We start from the raw sequence: 27,954 nt of genomic DNA, 5'->3' as shown, positions 1-27,954 counted from the left end.
GTAGGCATTAATAATGGTACACATGGTCCTTATGAAGTGTTTATCTTTTTCTCCCTTCAGCGTACTGGGGATACGAAGCCCAGCTTCTTCCAGGATTGCTTAATGGAGGTGTTTGATAACTTAGAGCAACACATTCAGAATCCTGTTGTTCTGCAATCAATCCTGAGACTCATGGAGAGAGGCACAATGGTTCTGACTACAAACTATGATAATTTACTTGAAATTTTTGGTCAGCAACAGGGTAAACCTATGGAATCTTTAGACTTGAAAGATAAGGATAAGGTATGATGAGAGCAGTAAAAGTTTTAGATTTATTGTAAGGGAAGACAGCTTGTAAGCTTGATTGAAAGATGTTTTCCTGTTCAAAGACAGTCAAGGCTAAAACTTCCTAATTGGTAAAGCATGTCTATAAGCTAACAGCAGATGCACACACATTTATATTCTGTATCTTTTTTGTTCTGAATAATCTGGTAATGGTTACCAAGCAAGATTTCAATGACACATTTATTAGCCAATTGCCCCTCACTCCCTGGAAAAAACCCACAAACTTATTTAACTTACATGAAGTAACTGTTACAATCACTTATATGGTTTCACCAAGCTGGTAGTTGATTTGTTGTTCATATCTTTTCCATCAGCATTGCTGGAACTTGCTTCTTGATGAATGCTTGTTTAAACCAAAAAGCCAGAGATATCTTCAGTATCAGCAATCATCTCTTTGTTACAATTTAAAGCAAGCTGTGTAATTACTAATTAAAATAATCTTTTGCTGCAGAAAAGTGCAAAATATGTTATTTCTGCTTAAAGTAGTTTTATAAGTTAGGAAAGCTCTGTATTTTTGCAGAATCTTAGTTATAGCATATGATAGTGTAACTAAAGAATGTAACTTGCATGATTTGCTTCAGGTTCTTCAGTGGGCGAGAGGGCATATAAAATATGGAGTTCTTCATATTCATGGCTTATATACAGATCCCTGTGGAATGGTGCTGGATCCCTCGGGATATAAAGATGTTACTCAAGATCCTGAAGTCATGGTTCGTGTGATCTTTAAAATTTTTACTATATTTTGTGAAACTATTTTATTGTAATCACTGCATACACATTATGGCTAGGGTTTTGTCAAATCATATAGATTAAATGATTTGGACCCAGAAAAGTGGCAGTATTATTCGGAAAACCAGCTAGGGCAATGTATGTTCTTGTATACTGCTTCTTTGTAAATCACAGTCAAAACCGTCAGCTGTATGTTGTAGTTTTAGAGTTCTTTGTATTTATCTCACAAAAGAACATTAGCACCAAAATATTAGACACCAATAAAAGGATTCATCAGCATCTGATTGCCTGGTTTCATTTTTAGAGGCTTAAGCTGTTACCAGCTCTGGATCCTGGACTTAATGTCATATCTTAGGTATTTTGTTCAAGACTATTAATTTTCCTTATTTATAGATTGACCTAATGGAAGCCTAATATTCTGTCATAATTATTTCAATTTAAAATTCCATTACTGGAAATATTCGCATGTGTACTTAACTTTGTATGGTAACTTTGATTTTTGAATGTAAATTTTTTTGCAGAAACAGTGCTAATGAAATGTCAGTTTGCCCTAATCCGAAAACATATGTTTAATTCATTTCCATTTTAATGTCTGCTCTGCTTCTCCTTTAAAGTCTGACATATTTTAAAACTTTTTACCTGGGGCTTTTGACTACTTAAGTAAATATAGCTCTTGTGTGTTTATATTTCTTAACAGGAGGTTCTTCAAGATTTATATCGAACCAAGTCTTTTTTGTTTTTGGGCTGCGGAGAGACTCTGCGTGATCAGATATTCCAAGCTCTTTTTCTATATACTGTAAAGAATAAAGTGGATTTAGAACATTATATGTTGGTGCTGAAAGAAAATGAAGACCACTTTTTTAAGCTCCAGGCAGATATGCTGCTGCACGGAATAAAAGTAGTGTCTTATGGGGACTGCTTTAAACAATTCCCAGAGTACGTACAAGATCTGACTGCTCAAATCTGCAAGCAGAGAAGTCCAGGTAATGTATCCTCTTTAATAAGAAAATTTTGAGTAGGTACGTAGCGGGCTGCCATGTCTGGACGGTCAGCAGTTGGTCTGAGGTGCTGACCTCGTGTGTAGCTAGCAGTAGGCCTGCGCGGCATCTTACCTTATGAATGGCATGCGGAGTTGGAACATGTGACAAAATTGAAGTCAAACTTCTTTCAGTAAGCTCTGCCGACTCTTGCAAATTTAATCTTTAATTCCGAATTTCTCTTTTTGTTTGCATTTGGTTAAGATGTTTACTTTGTGTATTCTTTTGGCTTGAACTACTACAGTACATTATATGAAATATGACATGTCAGTAAAAGAGACTAAAAGAGTTGAAGGAATTAACTGGTGGGATAAGCTGTTGAGCCACTGTGTACACATAGGCAGGCACATCGCAAGAAGAGCCAGAGGCCACGAATGCATTGCAAAGAGCAAGTTTTATTTTCTCTACTGGGGGATCTCCGAAGTCGCACCTAAGCTCCCAGGCAGAAGTGACACAAGCGGGGACGCAGGCGCTGGTAAGTTCAGCCCTGCTGGAAGATCACTGGGCCTGCTGAGCTCACCTGTATTTCAAGGCTTCAGGCAGGCGCAGCCTCCTGCTCTTTCTCACAACAAAACAAGTATCTCAGACATAGTGATAAGGTGCCTAGAGTTTCTCACAGGCCTATGTTATCTAACACAGAGGTTCTACCCATCAAGCACACAAGGTCAGTAAAACAATTAGTGTGATGTATGTGCTTTTTCTACAGACAGGTGCAAGTCACTTGAGCGTATTTACATTTAACTAACCTCCTCGCCAAATCTTCAGCTACATTCCCATACAGCCACAATATCTGATTAAGCACAGAATGGGAAATTCAGCCACATGGACGTCTGCTGGAAATGCAGCACAGTGAACTGCAAGCAGTCCAGGAGGCTACTGGAGTGTGTTGAGGACAATTTCCTAGTACAAGTGATGGAGAGCCTGACCAGGGGAGAGGCACTGCTGGACTTGTTGCTCACTAATGCAGAAGAATTATTGGAAATGTCAAGATTGGAGGTAGCCTGGGCTGCAGCCATCACAGCCTGGTAGAATTGTAAATCTGCAGATGAAGTTGCTAAGCCACTATCATATTTGAGAAGTCGTGGCAGTCCAGTGAAGTTCCCAGTGACTGCAAAACTGGAAACACAACCTCAATTTTTAAAAAAGGAAAAAAGAAGATCTGGGAAACCACAGGCCAGTTTCACCTCTGTGCCCAGCAAGACCATGGAGCAGATCTTCCTGGAAACTATGCTGAGGCATATGAAAAACAAGTGATTGGTGACAGCCAGTATAGCTTCGCTAATGGCAAATCATGCCTGACAAATTTGGTCACCTTCTACAATGGGGTTACGGTGTTGGCGGTTAAGGGAAGAACAAATGATGTTGTCCACCTGGACTTGTGCAAAGCATTTGACACTGTCCTACACTACATCCTTGTTTCTAAATTGAAGAGACATGGATTTGATGGGTGGACCACTTGGTAGATAAGGAGTTGGCTGGATGGTTGCACTCAAGTTATGGTCAATGGCTTGATGTCTAAGAGGAGACCAGTGACAACTGGCGTTCCTCAAGGGTCAGTATTAGTACCAGTATTATTTAGTGTCTTTGTGGACATGGACAATGGGATCAAATGCACCCTCAGCAAGTTTGGTGACAACATGCTGGAGGGAAGGGATGCCATCCAGAGGGATCCAGACAGGCTTGAGAGGTGGGCCCATGCAAACATCCTGAAGTTCAACAAGACCAAGTGCAAGGTCCTGCACATGGGTCAGGGCAATCCTGAGGAGAAGGACTCATGGATGTTGGTTGAAGCTGAACATGACCTGACAATGTGCACTTGCAGCCCAGAAGGCCAACAGTACATCAAAAGAAGTGTGACCAGCGGGTCAAGGGAGGTGATTCTCCCCCTCTACTCTGTTCTTGTGAGACCCCACCTGAAGTCCTGCACCCAGCTCTGGGACCCCCAACATAAGGCAGCCAGGGACCTGTTGGAGCAAGACCAGAGGAGGGCCACAAAGATGATCAAAGGGCTGGAGTACCTCTCCTATGAAGACAGGCTGAGAGAGTTGGGGTTGTTCAGCTTGGAGAAAACTCTGGAGAGACCTTATTGTGGCCTTTCAGTAGTTAAAAGTGGCTTATAAGAAAGATGGGAACAAAGTTTTAGCAGGGCCTGTAGCTGTAGGACAAGGTGTAATGGTTTTAAACTAAAAGAGAGGAGGTTTAGATTAGATACAAGGAAGCAATTCTTAACTAGGAGGATGGTGAGACACTGGAACAGGCTGCCCAGAGCAGCTGTGGATGCCCTATCCCTGGAATGTTCAAGTCCAGGTTGGATGGGGCTTGGAGCAACCTGGTGTAGTAGAAGGTGTCCCTGCCCATGGCAGGGGGATTGGACTAGGTGATCTTTAAGGTCACTTCCAACCCAAACCATTATGCGATTCTGAATACAACCTTGCTGTTTTGGGATGTTGCATAAAGTATAAGAACTTCTTGGATGCTAACTTGTACTGTTGCTTTTCTTACACTTCTCCAGATGCTGATAGAGTGGACAGCACAACACTTTTGGGTAAGTAATGTTCTTATTTTCACAGAAAGTTCCATAATCTATTAGAGAGATAAAACTAAGTCTCTTATTTACAAAGTAATTAAATTATTATTGTGCAGTGCTCTGATTTAGCTCTGGAGGTCTGCTTAACAGATTCTCATTCTACCCTCCTTTATTTTTACATATTAGCAGATAACTGCTGGATTTCAGCTGTCAAAAAAATGGCAAATGATAGAATGGAAAATCTCTGGAAAATATATATAAAAATTATTAATGCTGATCAGAGTGTTCTAAGATAATATTGACATCCATGATGTTTTGGCTTTATTGAATTACATCCTTATGAAGGTTAGAAGCATGAATCTCAAGCATGTGTAGTACTGAAGGTTCCTTTTTGGCTAAGTGTTGTTCAGGCATCTTTGTGATACTGCTGTGAATAAGCAGAGAACTAATACATTCAAATTTATGGTATAAAATAGCACAATTTCTCTTTGGAACAAGACTGCAACTTAGATTATACTTCTAAGATACCCGTGCTGCTGCTGCAAATAATATAAAAATGTATAAAAGTATCATTTCGTTGTTGCAAATAAGGGTCTTTGGCGTTGCAGGAGATAGATTAAAAAAACCCCACTTTTTCACAGTCGAATAGCAGACAAGGTCCAAGAGACTTGTGGGCAGGTGTAAAGTCAGAGATTAGTTTTGTAATTCTAATTAGATTTTAAGCTTATGTGTCTTTCAGATGAGTCTTTTTTTTTTTTTTTTTAGTAAAGTACAAACAGGCATCAGTGGAGAAGAAACAAAAACCTTGAGTAGAATTTATTCTAGTTCTACTTAAAATAAAGCTCCTTTAATAACTTATTAGCACCCTCAAGTAATTTTAGCAGCCATTTACTTGTATTTTGGCATACCAAGAAAAAAAAAACTATTGCTTAACACAGATTTGTAATACTCTCCAAAAAAAACTATCTAGAGTTTTAAGTGACGGATATCCTGATTTTGAAGGAATTTCCCTTCAATTCATTTTTGCTGTCCAGCGATTCTCTTTATACTTTCAACAGTAGCTCATACCAGGAGTTTTTTTCCGAACTTTTAAAATAAGCTTCTCACCTGTAAACTCCACAGGCATTATCACACAAAATCAAGAATTATTTTTTTTAAGAGGCAGCTGTATAACTCGCTACTTCCTGTTTTTACTTAGGGAAGAGCTTGAGATCACTGAACTGGTGCAGACTTTCAGTAGGGTTAGTGTTACAGGTCAGAATCCAAATGCAAGAACCTCAGTGGAACAGTATTGTGTTTATCTTAATATTTGCTGCTTGTAACAAAAATTGTACGAAGTACAAATATGTAGCTGCTTTTTTTAATTTATTTTTTAAAAATTTTCCCTTCTCTCTCCACAGGAACTTCATGCGTGGACTGTGCTAAAAGGAAGTTAGGAGAAAATGGCACTGACTCCCCTAAGAAAATCAAGCAATCAGATAATGGTATACCCACTATTTAATGAAAAAAAAAAAAAAAAAGGTGCAAAACCCAACCCAGAAGCTTTTTAACAGTAGGTGTTTTACATCTGCTGCACAGAAAGTTTTGAGCTAAGTATTTCCATGGTTTTAAGTGGAATAGAAATTGTATATCTTAGTCTTTTCTAGGGCTCTAAATGTGTAATGTATGTCAAGCTTGAGAGTCATACCAGTTGCTCTCCAGGCACTTCCATACAACTAACACTGTATCTGCAGGGTCATTCACAAGCAGGTGCAAGTTTTCTCTGCCTGTGCTTCAAGCCAGTTGGACCCAGCTCTTACCAAGGTGAAGCCACAACAAAGGTCATGTTTCAATCTGTCAGAAATGACTTTTGGGATAGCTGTGACTGTTAGTTGCCTTTAAAATGAAGAGGTTTTCATTTTCTCATCAGCTCAACTGTGGGTAGGCTGCTGGAGGCTGAAGTCTTCAGGGGTCTGTCAGCATAAGGCTGCTTGCAAGCTTCAGATTCAGATCTTGACACTGTGAGGAACAGGAAATGTTTCATGTTTATGGAACCTGCATCATGATAACCTACCTATTTTACACTTTTAGCATGAATGTTTGTTGTCATTTGTCAGTCTGTTAAGGCATGAGATCACATAGGGAGAAAAGGATGTAGTAGTCATGTATCAGCAAGGACATACCATATATACATGAGGGCTTACAGACCTATTTGCAGTGTATTTCTGTGGAAATATTTTAGCAGTTGTTTGAATCGTAGAGTATGCTGCTAGTTATCTCAGCAAGCAGATAATGGATAGTCTTAATGCAGCAGAACTAAAACCAGTCAGTATCTAATTATCTATCTGTAGACAATTTCTAGTGTGCAAGTTTGAGTTGAACTACTCAAAGGATTACAGTTAGGCACTGCATTAACTGTCTTTTTCTGAGGTGCTGTTACTTCACCTACCACCAAACTCTCTCACTACTGAACTGACATAATTACCTATCCAGTTGCTAACACTGATAATCTTCTGAAATTTTCTAGTTAGCTGCCTCTCACCTCAATGTCTGCAGGAGAGCATGTTCAGGACCATTCTTTGTTCTGATACAGGCACATTTGTATCTGGCAACCCTGGAGGGTTGTTTCAGTCAGGTTTCTCTGCTCATGTTCCTTGTGTATTTGATCTGTTGTGCCTTCTGAAATCCCATCACACTATAAGGTTTTACAAGGAGTGGAAGTGATGGGTCTGTCAGATGATCTTTCTGTCTCAATTGGAGTATGTCAACTCTACTCTCACATCATCACAAGAACAGTTTCTCGTTGTTCTCTAGTATGTATGTGTGCACAACGAAAAGCTTAAAAGTGAAGTGCATGCTTCTTTCTAGGCCAGTAACTACTTAGAGGGGTAGAGCTTCTGTGGTGTAGAAGTCTGTCCCTGTTCTGAAGTAGGTAAAGATCTGAATATATTTTGCCTAGAAAAGCAATCTTAAATAATGCATGCACACTGACTCTTACCTTTTCTACCCCAGAAGAAAACACCCACTTGTCTTTCATAGAATGATTGACAGCCTGGAAAGCATACTTGGGTTTTAGTATGTGGTGTAATTGCTAAGGAACTCAAGTATCAGTTCTCAAAGTTTCAGCTGTGTCTTTTAAAGGGTAAAAATCAAAAGCAAAACCAGCCTGAATATAGACCATACTCATCCGCTCCCTTTGAGAGATTGTATTTATGCATACATCACTTCTGAAAATTATGTCTTTTAGCATCAGGTATAGCATTATCTGTAGGTCTCTAACCTCTAAAATTTGCTTCTCTAGTCAGCATGAAGTGGCTGTTTTAAAAAGTGATCAGTCATGCTATTTTGGATGCTGATGTATCAGCTTAGACCACTTAAACTGTTGCTTCAAGCTGCAGCAGAATTAATCAGATGAGCTATATATATGACCCTGATTACTGCAATTATTTAAGCCCAACCCTGAAGTCATGTAGCACCTTATTTTGTGCCTGAAGTCAGAGCTACATTAGGAAATCACATCCCCTCCCTCCGGTGAGGACCAGCTTACACCTGCCAATAATGATTATTCTGTTTTGTAGGCACTGCTGAAGTGCAGCTTGTAAAACAGCCTCCCCTGACTCAAGTGCCATTTATTTCTATTCTGAAAAGCAGATGAGTAAGGAAGGGGTTATTTTAATTCCTAACATATACGATAAGAAGGTAGAAATGCCTAGTTTTGGTTTTGTTCCATGCCCCACCTCCCCGTCAGAATATTTGTAGTCATCTTAAGGATGGGATTGCCTTGCAGCTACCTCAGGGTTTAAAGTACAGTCAAAAGGGACAGAACTTAAACTTGTCTGTTCCATTTATCTGTTCAGTGAAAGATTAACTTGTTTAAAGCCCTCTTCAAATTACTACTTGAGCACTGTGAAAGAACTAACAGTACAAATTGGCATGTTAAATGATGTGTGCTGACTCTACCATAGATGGCTCCTTTTCCACTATTTTTTTTTAATAAGAGTAAGATAGTTACTGAAAACAAACTTGTTGATCATTTATTATTCTGTTTTGCTCAAACTGTATAATGAGTGTGATAGGAAATCTCTGATGGCATACACTCTTTTAATAAAATATTTAAAGCCAAATAGACCATTCTTGTATGGTAGCTAAAAGGTGTAGCTTTCACCATTCTTCAGACTGATCAATTCTTTACTGTATTTTTGTATCTCAACCAACTGTTCCTAGCAAATGGTTCAAGAAACAAAACCATGCCTTCTGTGTTTGCAATACACAGACTGATGCAGGTCTTTGAAAATCACTAGAGGCTGCTCTTCTATTTGCCCTTCACACTACTCTAAGTATCTCCACATCTGACAAGGGATTCTGAATTAATGGACTGATGTTAATGCAGAGTAAACAATTTTATTTAATAACATGTGGCAACAACAAATATGTGATAAACATCTGCCTACAGCCCAAGTGGACACATTTATGTTGTTGAAATGTTCCCACAGGAACACAATCTACTGCTCACGTTGTTCCTTCCTTATGCAGTAACCTCACATGTCCAGACACCCTCAGTTGTGTGCAACAAGCACAGTATTAGCAACACATTACAAGGTAGATGTGTATAAGGAACATAATAAACAAAAGGAAGCTAGTATAGGAACATAAGAAGTAATTATTATGAACAACCATAAACCAAATAAAGCTCTTCAGCACACACCAAGGTGGAACAGAAGCCAGACAAAGTGATTCAAGCTGTCTCAGTGTTCTGCAAACAACTTCAGTAACTTCTCCTAGATGAAGCGTGGCCATCAAAATAAACTTTACTGGGACAACTACATAGTAACAATCTCAACTGCAAACCACTGTACTTTCTTCTAAGGCTGGTGCCTCTATAGCATCTGACTCACACCTGTTTTATGCTTTCCACTTTTGTGGGGGGTAGAATACCTCAGAGATGGAAGTTTTCCAGGTTACATTATAGCTATAGAGATACATCATGAGCTTCTGTAAAGCTAACTAATATTTTCAGAAGGTTGCAATGAAGGACTCAAGTCATGCTGGGCATCACAAAAGATAAAGATCGTGGGTGGATTCCAGTATCTTGTTCTTTTAAGAAAAACAGGAAATAATCCCATCTGAAGGGAAATAGATGCAGCAGCAACATGAAACAGAGACATTGTAAAGCTCTTGACCAGTGGTAGCACACACCTTAACAGTGCACTGGAGCCATGGCTAAACATGTTACTTTTCATAAGAAAAGCAAGAGCTTTATTCTTCTGCGCTTATGTGAACCTGTAATCCTCCAGCTTAAGGCAAAAAAAAACCCCAAAACATTGGAAGATATGCTTTGAGTATACATACTTGCATAGCCACCTCTGGCTCTCTCTTATTTGTTAACAAAACTGTATTGATGAATAACAGTTACTTCCTTCAATATTTTAGAAAACTTACTGGTTTGAAAGGTAAAAATTTATGTATCAACCTCTAACAGCCACATTCAAACTCAGATTTGTAACAGTCAGCTGTAAACACGCTTCTTGTCACTTGGCCCCGAAATCATCCGTGCTTTATTCTGAAACAGAACTGTGCTTGTGCTTCTCTTTTCTTTCCTGGTCATCAGTGTCTGGATACGGGGTAAGATCCAAAGTCAGTACTTGACTGAACATAAAGTCATCACGCTGAGAAGAGGAAGTATCATACAATTTAAAACATTTCTGTTACTTGAAATAGGCATTTCTAAATGACTATGAGATACAATAACAAACTTGAGTTACCAAAATGATCTTTTCATCAAGCCAGTACCTGCACGTATTTTTGAACACAAAGTAGTTAAAAATCGAGTAACATAATGTTGTACGTGATTCACTGCAGTAACATTTAAGGTGTAAATCAGTACTTCAGCAAAAACCAGCATGTATTATTTAACAAAATTTGGCAATAATTGTTACCTCCGGACATACTCCAATCAATGCGTCTGCTTTGGAGTAAAACTCTTCCTTTAGAGAAATAACTATCATTTGAAACCGTTCATGTGCCTGTTCTCTAATGAAACTCGATACCTTTGGAAAGAAGCCAAACATTTCAACATGTTAGTTCTGGCAGACTTAGACCATGTTACAATTAGGGAATGATGATGTAAGAACTGAACTACGTTGGCTGCAAAATTCAGTCATTCAATTCTGAAATAAGCAAGTAAAATGAGAAAACAGTCTTAAGGCAGATACCTTGTATGTTCTTAAGACTACCCCTCAGATTTGCTGCTTTTTGAAAGCGTGTAAGAAAATATATTCTCTCCAATGAACAAAGTTACAGAAAAAGGCCAGTGCCAATTAAAAGTGTATTACTTAACATAACTTCAAAGGAAGGTGGAAATTCCTGAATAAGGGAAAAAAGTGTGAAAATGTTGTTACTGGCTGTACACTAAGATCTTAAATATGTATTAGTTCACTGCAGACAGCAACATTTTTTCAATGATCTGCAAAATAAAGGTACAAATATTAAGTTACAAATTGGTGACTTAATAAAGCAGTATCCCACAACATAAATTAAATGCTGAATAAAGGAAAACCAGTACATTTTTAGTTTGGCTTTTGTCTGCATAGTTAAATGTACATGTGATGGAAGTAATTTTTTTAATAGAAGAACTGCCTTCAGTGACTTACATAATTCACATTCATTTCATGGAATAATTACAAGTAAATTATTGGAGATCTGCTTTAGTAAATCCTTGAACTGAGAAAACAGAAAGGAAAAGATTTAGTTCTAAGATAAAACTTGGATAACAATGAGTACTAGCAACGTACAATGTTCTATATATTATTTTTGCTCACTTGCGGTATTTAATTCCTCTGTTTGAAGGTTTTGGTGCTTTCCAGTGACAACTGCATCTTACAAATAAGGAAAGAGATATGAAAGACCTTGGGAGTAGGGAAACATTAAAGTTCATTATACTTGCAGATCAGCACAGTTTTGCTTCTGCTCATTCTGCAATTTAAGACACTTTTCACACATGCTTAAAGAATAATCTAACTCTCCTTAAAACAATACCTAGATAGATGTTGAAGGCAATTAAATAGCTTTCTAGGAAACCACTGCCATTACATGGGCAGCTGCTCTCCAAGCATATTAATACAGCACAGCCTGTTATCACAGGTTGCCTGCTTCATGTTGTTTATGTTAAAAAAAACGGCAGCCCTTTTAGTAATTCTGCCTCAAGCCCATGCAGAAGGGCAGTAAGCCGAAGGGGAGGTTCTGGCCAGGGGCTGCGCAGCCAGCCCACACCGGCCTTAGGAGAGATGGGCATCTCTAGCTGTGAGGGTTACAAAATGCGTAGAAGCCCAATTCAACTTTGAAGCAGGAAACTCAGCAGAACTTCCCAGGCAGATTAGATGGGCTCCAAGGACTCAACTAAAGGCTTAATGTAGACTACAGGTAATTTCAGGATTAACCCTAAAGTGTAATATGATCCAAATGTAATTGCTCTTTGGTCATAAAGTGGTATTTATGGATGTTATTTTTATAAATATACATTAGACCAGAGCTTGCAACACTTAAAACTCTCTGCATTCGTGTTCTTTATTTTCTGGAATACACATCTTAAAAACACACATTATTGTTGCTGATGTGTTAGATGAAATATGATACTTTCAAACTGTCAAAATGCTACCAACAGCGAAGGTTACAAGCCTAGGAACAATTTGGCTAACAACTGTCACAAGGGCTGTCTTTTGAAAACACTTAGTGGGCTATCAATGTGATTTTTACCTGAAGAGAAGAAAACCAGTCAGATTTGAAATATGTTTAAATTGAGAAACCCAGCTGCATTAAAAAAAAAAAAAATCAGCTATACTTTGTTTATAGTGTTCTGAAGAAGAACAGTGCTTAGCATATTTTTAGGTATAAAGCAGGTGTCTCTTCTGCCAGATGTGTCCGAATGCACCTACTCAGAAAGGCAAACTGCAACAAAGTGCCTCATGACTGTGCCTCTTGGCAGCTGTGATAATACACCCTTTGTAGTCTCTAAGGAAAGCTGGTAACCATACCATGAACATCATGGAAGCGTATGCAGTTGACAACTGGTGCATCTGTAACAACTGCAACAGGAACTTATGCGGGTAAATTAAACTCATCCAGGTAATGACGAGCAATTTTGTCAGGTATGACCTGGAACCCTTGCCCAGCTCCAGACAGAACTATGGAGAATTTTACATTTGTATCCAAGAGACCACCTCAGAAGTCTGCAGAGATGGGAAACACTAATCACCTAATACACTGCACCTTTGATGAAAGGCAAAAATGTTGAATTTAGCATTAAATAGTGTAACAGCAGACAAGAAAGACAGTAAAGGAGAACTTGGAGGCAGCCTGGGCAACTCTTAAGTCATCAGCCATGATACATTTGACTCCAAAATTAAGAACAACATTCAGAAAACACAATACTGGTATTTAACCAGAATACGCTATCTTCGACTTTTAAGCCATAGTGGTCTTCAGGAAAAGACCAGTAACTAGAGAAGCATGCCATTAAAAAGGTTGTATCACAGAGGTGTTTTGTGATCCCTTGATGCGTAATCTTGTTTCTAATCACGTCATAGAGAGCCAAAACTGAAAGCTTGCTTAACTATTTTCACTACAGTCCCATTACATCTGATCTGGTGTTGCTGAAACACACTGGACTGAGTTAAAACAAATTCAGGGCACATCATCTGCTTGCAAGTAGTGCATGATAATGATATCCCTCCATGGACTTCTATCCCAAGGAATGTTTAAGGAACTTGGGTTCAGGAAAACACTTCTCACGATGCTATGTGGGATCAGTAATCTCAGAAGGAATTCTATCTGGCAGGCACAAGTAGTGGGGGCTTCCCCAGCTGTCTACTATAGAGGTACCCTCCAAGCAAACTCTGGAGTACTTGACGCATCATTAACTCCATTAGGAAATTAAAAGAAAAAAAAAGAAAAGTTCAGTGTTTATAAAACTGCTTTTGCTTGTTAGGTTCTACCAATACTGGCATCACTATTAATTGTAAGTGGAAATATAGCTTGGTCTTAGTTTATGTGGAACAGAGTGTTTCCACAGAAGAAAATCCAGGCACATGTGGAAATCTTTTTGATTCCTCTCCTACGTACAATCTCCTTCTATCGAGTCTCCTCCTCTCAGAGACTGATATCTACAGTTGGCAATCTTTACTATTTGTATTCTATCATAAGTTTTTGCTATAGTGAATACTTGTTAGAAAAACGGGAACGAGAAACTGAGAGGAGGACAAGAAGGTATTTTCATCAAGAAAGAACTGAGGTGACTAAAATGACAGGAGTGTTAGCTCTTAATTGGTGTTAATGTAAAAATATTTAGTGGGCCGGTTATATAAAATAGATACTCCAATGATAGAATGACTTGATTTTCAACATACAGATACCTCTAAGAAGCAGAAGGGAGTGTAAGGGAATTCAAACGCCTTAAAAATTCCAACCACACAATTCACAAGTGACCTTTGCATCAGGCTGTACCACACATGGTCATGCCGCATACATTCACACTCCTAACCTATCCTCTCAACTTCACATTTTGGGGACTGGTTAAAACACACTTAGACTTCGGAATTTAAACCTAGCCCTAGTCTAACATCTCATAAAACCATTATTTCAGTCCTAAACCCAATGTAGCTGAAAACAGGTTAAGACAGTGTAATCAATTTCTTTATTCCAACAACCTGTAAAGAAAGCAGCCACCCTTCTACAAAAGATATCATCTTCTTGATAAAATGGTAAAGTAGAAGGGATCAACTTACTTTATCAATGTTTGTGTTATCCAGGGCAGCATCTATCTCATCTAAAACGAAAAAAGGCGCTGGCCGAAAACTGTAGAAGAAAATACACCATATTTTGCATTTTGATGCAAAAACGTTAAATAACTTTCTAATTACTTTTGAGATTCACTCTATCATAAAATTTTGATAAAAAGTAATGACAGGTAAAGAATAAAGGACTTTAGTAAGTGTTTGGAGACTCTTCTTAGCAGATTTTTTAACGTAGTAAGTCTAACACTGTCTGTCTTCCTGCCACTTAGCCATGTACTTGGGTAATACCATAATATTTCTTTTACCTGTGTATAGCAAACACAAGAGCCAGAGCTGCCACAGATTTTTCACCTCCTGACAAACAGTCCATTGGCATGAAGCGCTTTCCTGGAGCCACGCAGTTAAAGCCAATGCCTTCCAGATAAGGCTCCTCAGGATTTTCAGGACTAAGGAATGCCTGGAAACACATACATTCATTGTTACTAGTGACATTTATAAAATTCTTAAGATGGATATTTTTTAGGTTTAAAAAAACTGACTGAGCTAGTGTTGAAACTGGTAAGTTAGCTTCATTTGTAGGTACCACCTGCCAATCTGTGCTGAAGAGCAGCACTCTAAAATTTCCCAGTGAATATACCTTTGTTAATGAACCACAAGATAGGAGGCTAATTAACAAAACCATTTTGGAAATGGCTCCACATATTTGTTATTTACAAACTTTCAAATTCTAAATAAGCTTGATTTTATCACCTTTTATGTAATTGCCTCTTTTAAATTATCATCAAAATTTTAGACTTCAAAAGCAGTTTTCTTTCTTGTTTGGAAGTTAATATATGTCAAAAATGACACTTTTTGTGATAGGCTAGTTTTACAAAACCTAGCTTTGAGCTGGAGAAAGATTTTGATCTAGAAAGGCTTTCTCTATACTTTGTATCCTGGTTCCCAGGTCCAAAAATTAAAAGCATTATTTAAAAAGAATAGCTGTTTTCCAAACCAGTAAAAAAATACAGTGGATAAAATAATTGCTACATGGTTTATTTTTCCCATTAAATAGAAGAGACAATAAAATATCTCCTCCGCACAAGTGGATACAGAAAAAAGAAAAATTTCCATAGTTGACTCTCAGTTCAAATGGCTCCTCTCAGATCATAGATAACAGTAAAAAGAAAAACAGAACAAACTACTACATGTTTTTCTATTTAAAATAATTTCTGTGGTAAATAGTCCTAGAAATAAGATATAGTGCTTGCAGTATCTTCGTTTTGTTGGAGGCATGCATATTTTCCTCTTTTTCTCTGGTCAGAGAATGCCTGTCATTGTTACTACAATGTCCTGCAGGCTGTAAACATGTCGAATATCTTGCAATGCATCTCCCAGTTCTATATCTATGCAAGATGAAGTTTTCAGATGTATGGGCACTGTTACCAAAAATCATTTTGTAGCTTCCTGAGATAACATACGTTCCTTGCTCATCAAGACATGAAAGGACAACATTTCTCTCTCCACAGAAGAATAATGGAAAAGAATTGGTGGCAAACCCAGCAGTGAATATGTGTATGGAAAATTTCTTAGGCAGCCATCTCTTTTAAAGTACTTCTAACAATGTGCTGATGAAATAAATTTTACTGAGCAATATGTTCAGTGCACAAATGTACTGAGTCCAGAATCTCTGGAAGTTAAATTAACTCAGTCTATGAAAGCTGCTCTTTTTTTGGACTAGATAGTAAAGCATTACTAATAACTGTTATTACTGTAATAATATTAAGAAATATCAATTTTAACATTAAGAAATGTTCATATTAAAAGTTGATAAGGCTGCTTAAAAAGTATCTGTTCAAGCTGCAACCCAGGCCACCTCCTCTGATAGCAAAACTCAGAGCTAACCCTTTGCTTAGCCAACCAGAGCAAATTGCCACACACAGAACAACCATTTCTCTCTTCCAGTGCAATGAGACCAGGTTCCTTCAGCTACTATGTTAGTTATCTAGTGGGTAGTTTTAGTTTCCCAGCTAATCACAGAATAATCTGTTGGCCAGGTTACCGCTACAGCTCGAATCAAGGCGGCAGCATCACAGACCTCAGAAAGCGAGCACCCAACTACTTATTTTTGGCAATTATTTAATGCATCTGGAAAATACTGGCTGTGTCAGAGTGATGCAAAGTCAAGATGTGTCCAACATTTATTCTAGGGAAGAAGGTATGTGCCTACTAATCATGAAGAAAGAAATGCTTTATTATCCTGTCCAACCTACAAGCAGAAAGGATATATTTAAAGATATTTAAGGTGTTCACTGAATATCTGACTCTGAGGGAAAACACAAAACCTGAAGTTCAAGACAGACAAAAAGGTCAAGCCTCAGCCCTTTAAACATTCAACCATCTACAGAATTCGATGTAAACAAAGCCTTCAGGAATCTCCTCTTTCAGCATAAATACTAGAACACTAGCAAAGATTAATACAGCTGTGACACAATTTTTCTACAGATTTCTTAGAAGTTCCCAACATACTAAGTCTATGTTTTAAAAATATTTATTTAAGCAGGGTTATGTATAAGGAGCTTCAAAACCTCATACAAAATACTAGCACTGAAACAGTGATGTATGATTTTTAGATTAATCTACACTAATGATTAAGTGTTTTTAATTACTTATTATTGGTATCACTAGTTCTGTAAAACAATGTTATTTGTAAATTAATTACTCAAATATATTTCACATTTGTGTCATGATAATCTACAAGTCTGCTAAACACAGAGTAAAATTAACCCAAACTGAGTAGTTTCCAATTTTGTTAACACTTTAGATCACATTTCTCTGCCTAATGTCAAGCATGCTTTGGCATATTACTTATTCCTCCTCTGACCCAAAAATTCTGAATTCTTTACTATTTGTGTAATTTTCTTTTTCAGGACTGAAACCACCTTTGGAAACTAAAAAAAGTGTTACCAAATTCTCTTATTCTAGATAGCAAAGCATCAAGTGGGGCCTTTTAAGCCAAGCACCTAAGAACATGACACACCTGAGCGCTACTGTTTCTGCAAAGTTTCTTGTAGATCTGATCAATAGCTACGGAGGCATGCTCAAAGCACCGGCTAAAAAGCTCGTATCTTCTTTTTTTCACCTGTTCAAATTCTTGCTTGCATGTTCGGGCCTCCTTTCTGCTGGTCTCAAAAGCTATGAAAAGAAATTTGTGAAATTACTCCATAACAAGTCTCTAAGCAAATACACAGAACAAATATATATTGTGTACCATAACAAACATAAACGAAAACATATTGCAGAAAAAAATATTCTAATGCACATACAAGGATCATACCAGTGTTATGAGTTTCCTTCCAGATTTCAAATGGAGGCCCTAAAAACTGAACAGCTGGGATGTATTCAACCTGCTCTATGCCACATTCAGCTGGAGCAATGAACAAAATTCTTCTCCTAATTCCTTCTCTAAGCTGGGTAGCCCTAAGCAGCACTAGCACTTACCTGTTACAGCTTCAGAGCACCTTGGCTTTCTTAATATGTTAATGTCTGCAATGCTCTTTGAGGATACCGATAATTTTGCAGTAATGCTCTTGTCTGGGTACTGGACAACATATATATATGTTCCTTAAATTATTTAAGAAAAATTTAAGTAATTTTACTATTAAAGTCAGTAATTTTTAGAAAATAAGTAAAAATACTTTATGATGTCACTGGGCCAACAAAGTATCTTTCCAATGATTCACACTGTATTTCAATAAACTACTGCAAAGTATATGTTAATAAATGGTTTACATATAATTAAAGACAATAACATTTTTCAAAGTACCTTAATATCTGAAAGAAGCAAAGCCAGCAAGACCAACCCCAGAAAGAGGGACTTCAATTAGGGTGAAAACTCTCACAGTCACAAAAGACATAATTATGAAAGACTCAGTGTTACCATCTATTGATTCTTGGAACTTGTCCCGAGCTATCTGTAATTTCTCTCCCGCTCTCAGGTTTGGAGCAGCTGTCTTCATTAAAGTATTCTCCTTAGCTTTTATTTCCTGCTGCATCTGGTTTAGATGATCCTCTATCTCTTTATGAGACTCTAGCTCCTAAAGAAAAAAATAAAAATAGTAGAGCAATAAAATTTGCTTTCAGGCCAAGACATTTCAACATATACGGCAAGCATTCATGATTTCTGGAAGAAGTATCCCACTCACCTAATAGCTTTAACTGAAAACACAACAAACCAAAACACCCCACCCAGAGTCTCAGTTCTCAAAATAAATTTACTAGGTCCTAAGCACTGTTCCACAAGACCTTTAAAAACAGATCACAAATTTCCTTCCCTCCCTTCACAGGAGGAGGATTAGCTGACTTCACTATTTCTTAAGAAAACCTTTGAAGACAGGTTCTTGATGAGTTCTTTGAGACAAGTTCCACTGATGACAGATGCGTCCTTTGTTCTGTACCTAGCCTCTAACATTTAATTATTTCCTTTATGATTAAAAAGCAAAAAAATAAAATTAGAAAATATCTGCTAAGAAAATGTGACCTAATGGAGTGTTACAGAAGGAAGTTTGGTAAGTCTCAGTCTCTGAAAATACAACAGAGGGAGGGTGGTACAACCCCCCTAGCAGCCAATCATTGGTTTCTAGAGTTCTGAGTCATAATCTACAGTGTTGGAACTTAAATGCAGAACGTAAAGAAGGAAGGAAAAAAATCAGAGTTATATTTACTATTTCTCCATTCTATTTTTATAGTTCAGGTAAACTTTTAATTAAATTTAGTTATATGGGAAACTGACCTATCGAGAAATCCCATACATTAGAGCTATGTATATGACTGCAAAACCAAAACACACACACACTTAAACAGTGGTTTTATTAAGTTTCATTTAAAGACTAGCAAAGAATAAATAATTTCAACCAATAAAATATTTTAACTAAAAATAAAAATAAAAAACAGTGATCTCTAATAATTTAAAGGAAAATTATTACCTTCAGGTCTTCTGCTAGGCTGCTGTAGTCTATCTGAATTGCCTCTTCCCTTTCATAGATACTTGATGTAGTCTCAGTGCCTTCTGTTTCAGTTCCTAGCTATAAATACGAAGGACATTCCAGTTCAAAAATATGACACAGTTAACTTCAAACTGTTAAAACAATGCACTAAAATGATATGAAATGAGGAGACAGTGGTAACACGGTATGAGGTAATCTTCTTCCATTGCTCCTGCCCTAGCCAAAATGGAGTTAACAGTTAGTTAAGATCCTATGAGTCTACTTAAAAAATGCAGGTTTTATATCAAGATGAAAACATCTGCTCATTTCAGTTTAAAGCTACAAAAGCAGCAGTATATATATATATATATTTTGTAATTTATTTAGAACAATGTGCATTCTGTAAATCTCCTGGTTGGAAAGGATTTACGTTCCCATGATAATACACTCCCCTCTCAAGGAAAGGCTCTGAAGTGTTTAGGTCAAGGCATTTCTTCCACTCAGTTGGCCTCAAGAAATGAGTTGCTTCAGTTCTGTATGACACAAGCACCATATCTTCCTGACATTGTAAGCCTGGATTTCAGACAGCTACCTGCCCTTGAATGAAGTGCTGCATGTCATTATCAGTCCCTTTCCTGCCAAGATTCTTTCTCAGAACCAAATCTTACTGGACTTCTCAGTGATATTAATTAGGAATCAAAGCTGTTGTTCATACTGCCAACCTCCTTGGTTTCACCTCTTCTTTATTCATAAACAGTGAAGAGCTGAGCTGCCTCTGTGCTCTGATGATTAGCAGTTCATGTCCTTTCCCTAAAAGACTTGCCTACCTCATGGCCTTTGTTTTGTCTTCTCATGCACCCATTCACACCTATCCCTCCAATCAAAGTACTTTTCCAAGGAATGGATTCAATAAGACTCCTTCCAAATTCACAACTTGTAACAAGTCCTTCAAAACCCATAGCTTTTTTCTTTCGTAATAGTGGAGAAAGTTTAATTTCTCCTCACAAAAGATATGCTGGAAAAAGAGGGAAGACTGAGAAAAATAACAAGGGTCAATCCTCTAATAGCAGGAGTATTTTTATTTTAGCCTATCCCCAATTTCTGTGAATATCTGTATCTACTGAAGACAAAAGCATGATTTTAAACAGCATTTACATCATGGATGATTAACCAAATACTACCTCAATCTACGTACACTCCATATTTATTTACGGTTCTGAATTGACCCCATATATCCTCTTACATATGTATATCTAGAATACTCCGTCATACCAATTTTCTTGTACCACAGTGATTTTACATATTTCACAGGAATACATTTCAAGCACAAGCAAAAATACTTGCAACAACAGTTCTGCCTACAAAAATAAACAAAAATCCTTCTCTTGAGTGGATGAGGCCTGATCATATGAAAACTATGTATTTAATATTACTATGCAAGACAAACAGTCTTGTATGGAAAAAGAAAAATCTTTAAATTCAAGATTGAATAATTGCTTGTCCATGAGATCTATCTTCTGTAAACATTTTAAGTACCTCTACTTCACTGATGTCATCCAGTGATCCAAACAGGAGCTTTATTTTCAAGTCCTGCACCTTGCATTCAAGAAGCATATTGTGTCGTCTTAATCTTTTCTCTTCCAGAGAGGTTTCTATAGCTGTAGCTTCCTTTTGTAATTTTGTAGCTTCCCTACAAACACAAAAGGCACAAAACTATTAAAGAGCAGCAGCATCATTGCCAATAATATCCACAGCAACATAGCACGAAAAACAGTTAGCAATCACAAAGAGGGCTTTTTCCTCTGTAAACCCTGTCAAACATAAAGGAAAATGGTACTTAACTTCTTCCATCCCCTTCATTCTCCTGAATTACTCAAGAGGGAGCTGGGAACCACACACTGTTCTAGCACACAAGCTAACACTGCTATTCTGTAGTAACTCTTAACTCTGTCGCAAGGTAAATGACAGTAGCATGGACGTGGTTTCAGTACATTGTGAGTTCACACTATAGCATGTTCAAATATCCATGTTTCCTAACTACAACTAAACTCTGCTCAGCTCAGCTCTGCTGAACATGTTATGGAGATTCGATCCTTTTAAAATTTAAACAAATATGCCTTGATTCTTTGCAACAAATTCCTTTGATAGCATCAAGTTGCAAAGTAAGGCAGAGATGTAACAGTCTTATATCGTTAAAATTATACACTACAAAATTAGTTACTAGGCATACTGTGTACGAGTTTATACAAAATTCCACAAGTTTACCTAGCCATACTGTGTCAATATGTTGGGCTTTTTAAAAACAAAGATGACTCTTGATTAAGAGTCATTAAACACATCAATAATAAACAAGCATAAGAAAACTTAAGTCTAAACAGTCCCCAAAGCAAGTGATTTAAAAAGACAGTATGGACAAAATAGTGACCTGAAATTAATATCCAACAGTTGAAAGGCCTGGAGAAAATGAGAGCACTGGAATCAGAAAAAAAAAAAATTCTCATTAACTGAACCAACTGTACAACTCAAGCAAAAATATGAAACTACCAGCAAGCTTAATATGACCCCTCCATCAAGTTGTAAGACAACACAGACTTACGAGAAGTCATTACATATTTATCAGAAATCACAAGACCACCTAACACTAGGTAGATAATATGATAATGTTATTCCATACAGTTTATGGGGTGGCTCTCATGAAATAATCTGGTTCACATTACTTTTTGGTAACCACATCCTGAATTAGAAACACTTTTTAACTAACACATACTGTCAATGCAGATTACCACGTCTCTAATGAATCTTTTACAAGAAAACAGAACAAAAGAAGTTCAGACATCTGATTACTATTCTAAATATTATCACATTAATCATTTTCCCAGAAGTACAATTAGTAATTACCTGTTAAGGGCCAACATTGTCTTTCTTAACTCTTCAACTTCCTTCTGGGTTTTTATAACCTCAGATTTATGAGCATTTAATCTATCCTTAAGATGTTCCTGTTCCTCCACAAGTTCATTCACTTTTTTTAGAAACTTCTCCTCATCCTGCATAGAAATATTTACATTTTTAACCTTTCACCAAAAAGCTTGATATGGAACCTTTATTATGCAGAAAGAAAGAGTTAAAGTTTAAATTGGTTACAATATGTTCAAATGGGTTACACCACAAAATCTGAAAGGCACTGGGAAAACAGCCTGACATATACAAAGATCCAGTTGTTTTGTATACATAGACACAGTCAACTTGACAAAATCTTGACAAAAGTCAAGATTTGTGACTGTACCAGACTAAACTATAAAAAGCCATCGAACAAGGCAGGGACCCCAGGACATCCACAATCTGTAGGTTACTCCCTTCCCCTCAATTAGTCCCTTAGTTCTGGACAAAAAGATCCCATCTGCTGTGTATCATAATTAGCAACAGCTAAGGTAACCCAAAATCCTTTAAAAGTACAGTTCATTAAAGATAAATCCTGAAGTAATCCACAGAGAACAAGCAATCTGTGGAGGTATTCTACAAGAGTCTTTCCCGTATAACCCACACCCGTGCTAAACTGCTAGAAATCAGGTGCTAGAATATAGCAAACTTAACGCTATGCGCATGAAGACATGGTCCTTAAGAAACTAAAGAACTTAATACACACAATTCTTCTCCAGGACAAAAATATCTGAATTTACTCAAAGTCATATTTCAGAAGAATTATGCACACTGGCATGAAGTCAGACATGGTTTTGTGCATGACTGAGAAAGGATCTATTGTTTTTCTTCAGTATCAGAAATATGTGTCTTCTAATGTTAAAATACAGACTTCAAATAATGCATGTGGGGTTTTTGCCCACTTTGGGACAGTTTTATATTTCACTTTTGTTTTTTGTTCACAGCACTATTACATCTTTTCTCCTTCACTTTCCAGTGCACAAGCACAGTTTATTTAACATGCAACATTAACACAAAAAAAATTACTTTATTCATAAAGAACACTATGAAGGAGGAACCCATACATACTACTTTAAGTAAAAATCTAAATTAGTTTTCATACAATTATTTTAAGCTTACTAGTGTCCACGAAGCACCTTAAAAATGCAAAGCACCAGAGTTGTTTACTATTACTCATAAAATCTTCTGAAGCATCTTGGCCACAAGCTACTAGTTTTATCTGTAGTCATATGCTGCCTCTTCATATAAACTAAACACAGTGTAACATTGTACATACAGTAATCCCAAATTTTATGTTTAGTAAGCTTATTTTTAATAATTAATAAGTACCATGATAAGTTATTCCAAGGTTAAAATGACAATATGCAACTGCACTGATCTAACATTTACAAAGTCAACACTGAATTAAGCCCTAGAAGAATTACTGAGAGTCAACTACATTTATTCAGAATTGTAATTCAATCCTTTCTTTCCTCTCAGCCCCAAATATATATATAAAAATATATTTTAGTTACCTTCTGTAGCCCAAGAATCTCAGCTTCATCTTTACGAATGGTCTCCCTCAACTTGCTAACTGCATTTGTTAATTTTTGTAGATGATCACGATTATATTCCAGCTGAAAGTTTAGTCGTGTCTTCTGATTTTCAAACTCCAGTCTAGGCAAAGTACAGTATTTCAAAGCAATGCTTACAAAGCAGGCTAGTAAGTGTAATTTAAGTTATTACAAGATACATTTTCATTTTGACTATTCAGATAGCACTTTTATATCTTCTACTTGAACCCAAAAATTTGCATACATTTGGATCACCAGTTCCACTACACCACATCCTGTGAATATGCTGGAAGTTACAAAAATACAGTGATAATTGTTAAAAAAAATACAATATATAGTATGGCCATATTCAATACAGAAAGTAACGCTAAAAGTTCGAGTATCTCAGTATGAATGATATACCTGTAAATGACGCAGATACGAGCTGGGCAAAAGCTACATTGAATTTATCCAACACCAGCACTCCCTGCTCAGCCTCTGAAGCCTAAGTCAGTTGGAGTGTATGTCTCTCTGAATATTAATAACAAACCTATCTCAGCTGGGAGATGACAATTAAGAAGCATGAGACCAGAGCTTTTTAAGTCATATTCAGCCTTGCTTATCATCTCTCAATTGAGACCTGTTATTTGTTTATGGGGGTACAATGGCAGAAACTTTTCACATGCTGCTGTGAGAAAGGACTGAAGTAAAACTAAGCAGCTATTTACAGGATGGCCTCCTCTCAGCTGTTACTGTCTGCCTCTGAGCTTCCCAAATTATTTAGTACTAGTGCTGCATCTGTTGTTCCAGCAAAAGGACTGGCACACCACCAGGCTCTTTAGACCAGGGCAAGAAGACACCATAGTACAGCGTTACAGGACTAATGGTGGCAAGTTAGGGAACGAGCAAGGCCAAGGTTGTACATGCAGTGTAGCATAAGGCCACGCAAAAATGTCCTCTTTTCATTGTCCTATTACTAACTTCTTACACTTCAGATCTTGCAAACATAAATAAATGATCAAATCACTTCAGTCAGCAGGTGCTTTAACTGCAACTGAATGCACTGCACTACTACCTGACTGCAGCGCTAGCCAAAAACATACATCTGGACCAGTTTCTGAAAAGCAGTCAGAGGATCTCTTAGGAGCTGAAGACAGCTGAAAAGAAAATGGAGTTCAGTCCTAGCCATTACACTAGTCTTGTAGAAAAGGTGTATTATCTATAAATAATGTCGGCAAATGCACAAACTATCATCTGCCTGAAAATGCCTGTAGTACAAGACGACATTTTAATATTCTCGTTCTTTAAGATATAAATTTGTGGTCCTGTGACATGGGCCTGTTTGAAGGGAATGCCAGTTGAGGTTGCCCATGAGAAAGTTAAGATCCTGTTTTCCTTAACAGCATGTTCCTATACTAAATCAGTGCATTGTACACACAGAGCCTTCATGTCATCCTCAATTTGTGATAGAGCCATTTTTCAATGCAGATTTTAGAAAACTATTCTTTATTTTTCTACACTAGTGCTACTAAAATACTAAATTTTACCTTTCAAGTTTCTAGCAAAATGTCAATAACTTTCCAATAAACCCAAACCATAGGAGTGCAACTGCTAACTAAACTTTGCAGTGATATTATAACCTTTTACAGTCTTCTACGTTTTTGTGGCCTTTCCTGTGATGAAATTACTCATTTACGAGTGTGCCCAATCTAATACAAACCACTTTTTTACATTTCAATTACAAATACCACCTTCTCTTATCAATCTCCTCTTGTTGTCTGACATGTTCTTGTTCATATACACGAATATTTTCTATACCAATTTCTTCACAGAATTCCCGGAAAACAGCATCTTCAGCCTTTGAATAAAGAGAAATAGAGCAAAAAATGTTTATACTCTTTTGGCACTTACAGAAGTAAAACATTTAGACAATAACTTAATGCTATGGGCTGGATTTTCAAGGTGCTTTAAGAAACAGCAAACTGAACTACTGAGGAATAATTGGTATTTGACATTTTCAAATAACACTTTCAATACAAATGTCAGACACAGGGCATATGATGTGCAAAAGGTAACTCTAAGCTCTTCTTCACAGCACCTCTTCATTCCAAAGACAGTCAAAGTCATCACAGTGTCACCAACTTCCCTGGTTTCATCTGTGGTTCCCAGTCAGCTGAATAAGACATAGCTGAATAGTACACACAACACTAATCAGCTACACCAGGTTTTTTGGGTGTCGTTCAGTTCTTCATTATAATCTTTCCAAGTGACACGTAAATATTAATGACTGTTCAATTTATAGCTAAGCCACAGCACAGAATCTCTAATTTCTTAATTATAAGTATATACTAACAAAATCTTCATATCTCATTTCCTAATTATACAAATATATGAACAAAAGCTTCAGGCAAAACCAGTCCTGAAATCTTAACAAAAAATTTAAGCAAATATTAGGTGTAGTGTCTATGGCATGACTGAGCAAAGAAACAGCAACAGCCTAAAGCATTTAAAACATAACTCAATGGACTGAACAAAATTTTAAGTGAACTTTACAGGTCAAAACCCAGTATTGTTTATATTTTTTTGGTATGCAGGCTTGTTTAACCAGATATCAAATATGACATCAAATCACTATTCAAGTAACAGTATTCTTCGGAAACTGATGACCAGCCTCCTTTTTTTTTTTTTTTTTTTTTTGTAGAACAAGCAAAGGAAAAGTTCCCTGTATTTGGAATTCTTACAGCCTAACATCAATTACTTTCTTCTCAGTACTTGCAGATGACTTCTGCCCTCCCTCATGCCTGTACCACAAGCAAGACATTGAGAACATGCAGCAGTTTTGGCTGCACAAAGATGCAGAAGTCCAGAAAGAAAATTACAGTCCACTCGTGCAGTCACACTGCATAATTATCTCTCCACAAACAGAGACGATCTTGTAACTACAGTTTCTTACAAATAAACTGGGCGTTAGAATCTGAGAAAGAATAAGCTGAGACTTATCAAATCCTACCCTCAGGCCGTGAAAGACCAAGAGAGAGTATTTTTCTGTGATTTGATATACAGTAGAAGTCCACACTGAGAGCTCCAAAGCTGTGCACTTCGAGGGACTGTCCCTGCTCAATACTACAGACAGTAAATAGTATTTATTAACAGAGCAGGAAAAGGTGGAGGAAAACCAACCCATCTTCTTCAAACTCAAAAATTTTCTCCTATGACAAATGACATTACAGTGTATATATTAAGCAAAGCTTCATCTAATATTCAAGAAGTACATGGATTTCATTGGTTCAGTTTCTGTTTGACACATAAAAGTCATAGAATTTTGATTTTAAGGAAACTGATTTGCAAAGCTGCGACACATATATTAGCATTCAAGTGCACTTCTGTTCAGTTACCTTGGAATGCGGGAAGATTGCTGGAGTTAACTTACAACCCTTGTCAACAAAGTAGTTCACAAGTTAAATGTTGTCCAAGTTCTAAAAGTCAGCAGGAACAGAAAGAAGTTTCTGCAGTTCAACGGCATATGCTGTTATATATGACTATGACAGAAGGCATTACCTCATTAATTTTTTTCTGAAATTCTTCCATTTTTTCTTTTCTTTGTGCTACTCCTTCATTCAGCATATCATGCTGAGACTCAATATTTACCAGTTCACTTTCCAGTTTTGATTTTTCCTACATAGAAAGTAAAAAGATAGTATTTTTTCTTAACAGGACAGTCAACTTTATAGAAATCTTTATAGAGACAGTGCTGTTCCAGATTAACTGTATTTTTCTGATTAAAACCATTAAATATTTTGTTCTCAAATGCCACTTACCCACTAGAATTGCAAAGTTGCATGCAATGATTACAGTTGTAATGAGTAGAAAAGCAAATTACGTAAGTATCATTTACAGTGCATTTTGACTTACGGACTTCTGAAGGTTATTAAATGACAAACCAAGCCTACCAGAAATTAAATTTAAAACCTAAAACAGAAAGGGCCTCATGTAAATTACTTTGTAACCTTTTTAAAAATATATTTTACTAATTCGTCAGTCATAATTGCTGCTAGGTAAAACTTAAACTGAATTAAAAAAACTATGTAAGGAAGTAGTATTTACTTCACCAGTAATTACAGCCTAGGTAAAAAAAAT

General features: G+C 37.0%; 2 protein-coding genes across 3 annotated transcripts in view; one reads left to right on the top strand and one right to left on the bottom strand.

The window, feature by feature from the left end:
• Window positions 1-26,594, top strand: part of FAM118A (family with sequence similarity 118 member A) — a 33,232-nt gene extending 6,638 nt beyond the window's left edge. For both annotated transcript variants that reach the window (XM_065643718.1, XM_065643719.1), the window contains exons 4-9: window positions 61-282; window positions 906-1,034; window positions 1,751-2,036; window positions 4,603-4,635; window positions 6,018-6,101; window positions 26,519-26,594. In XM_065643718.1, the coding sequence (XP_065499790.1) occupies window positions 61-282; window positions 906-1,034; window positions 1,751-2,036; window positions 4,603-4,635; window positions 6,018-6,101; window positions 26,519-26,565 (801 nt within the window). In that variant the 3' untranslated portion in view covers window positions 26,566-26,594. The remainder of the gene's footprint in view (window positions 1-60; window positions 283-905; window positions 1,035-1,750; window positions 2,037-4,602; window positions 4,636-6,017; window positions 6,102-26,518) is intronic.
• SMC1B (structural maintenance of chromosomes 1B) overlaps window positions 10,152-27,954 on the bottom strand; it is a 35,409-nt gene continuing 17,606 nt past the window's right edge. Inside the window, exons 14-25 of the mRNA XM_065643708.1 lie at window positions 27,376-27,492; window positions 25,569-25,675; window positions 23,800-23,941; window positions 22,247-22,392; window positions 20,885-21,038; window positions 19,349-19,447; window positions 18,304-18,460; window positions 17,404-17,558; window positions 14,690-14,841; window positions 14,376-14,445; window positions 10,533-10,643; window positions 10,152-10,262 (exon numbers count right to left, since the gene is read on the bottom strand). Of these exons, the coding sequence (XP_065499780.1) occupies window positions 10,152-10,262; window positions 10,533-10,643; window positions 14,376-14,445; window positions 14,690-14,841; window positions 17,404-17,558; window positions 18,304-18,460; window positions 19,349-19,447; window positions 20,885-21,038; window positions 22,247-22,392; window positions 23,800-23,941; window positions 25,569-25,675; window positions 27,376-27,492 (1,521 nt within the window). The remainder of the gene's footprint in view (window positions 10,263-10,532; window positions 10,644-14,375; window positions 14,446-14,689; window positions 14,842-17,403; window positions 17,559-18,303; window positions 18,461-19,348; window positions 19,448-20,884; window positions 21,039-22,246; window positions 22,393-23,799; window positions 23,942-25,568; window positions 25,676-27,375; window positions 27,493-27,954) is intronic.

Source organism: Caloenas nicobarica, chromosome 1, assembly GCF_036013445.1.
Source record: "Caloenas nicobarica isolate bCalNic1 chromosome 1, bCalNic1.hap1, whole genome shotgun sequence".
NCBI classification, from domain to species: Eukaryota; Metazoa; Chordata; class Aves; order Columbiformes; family Columbidae; genus Caloenas; species Caloenas nicobarica.
This window is presented reverse-complemented; position numbering and strand designations above follow the sequence as displayed.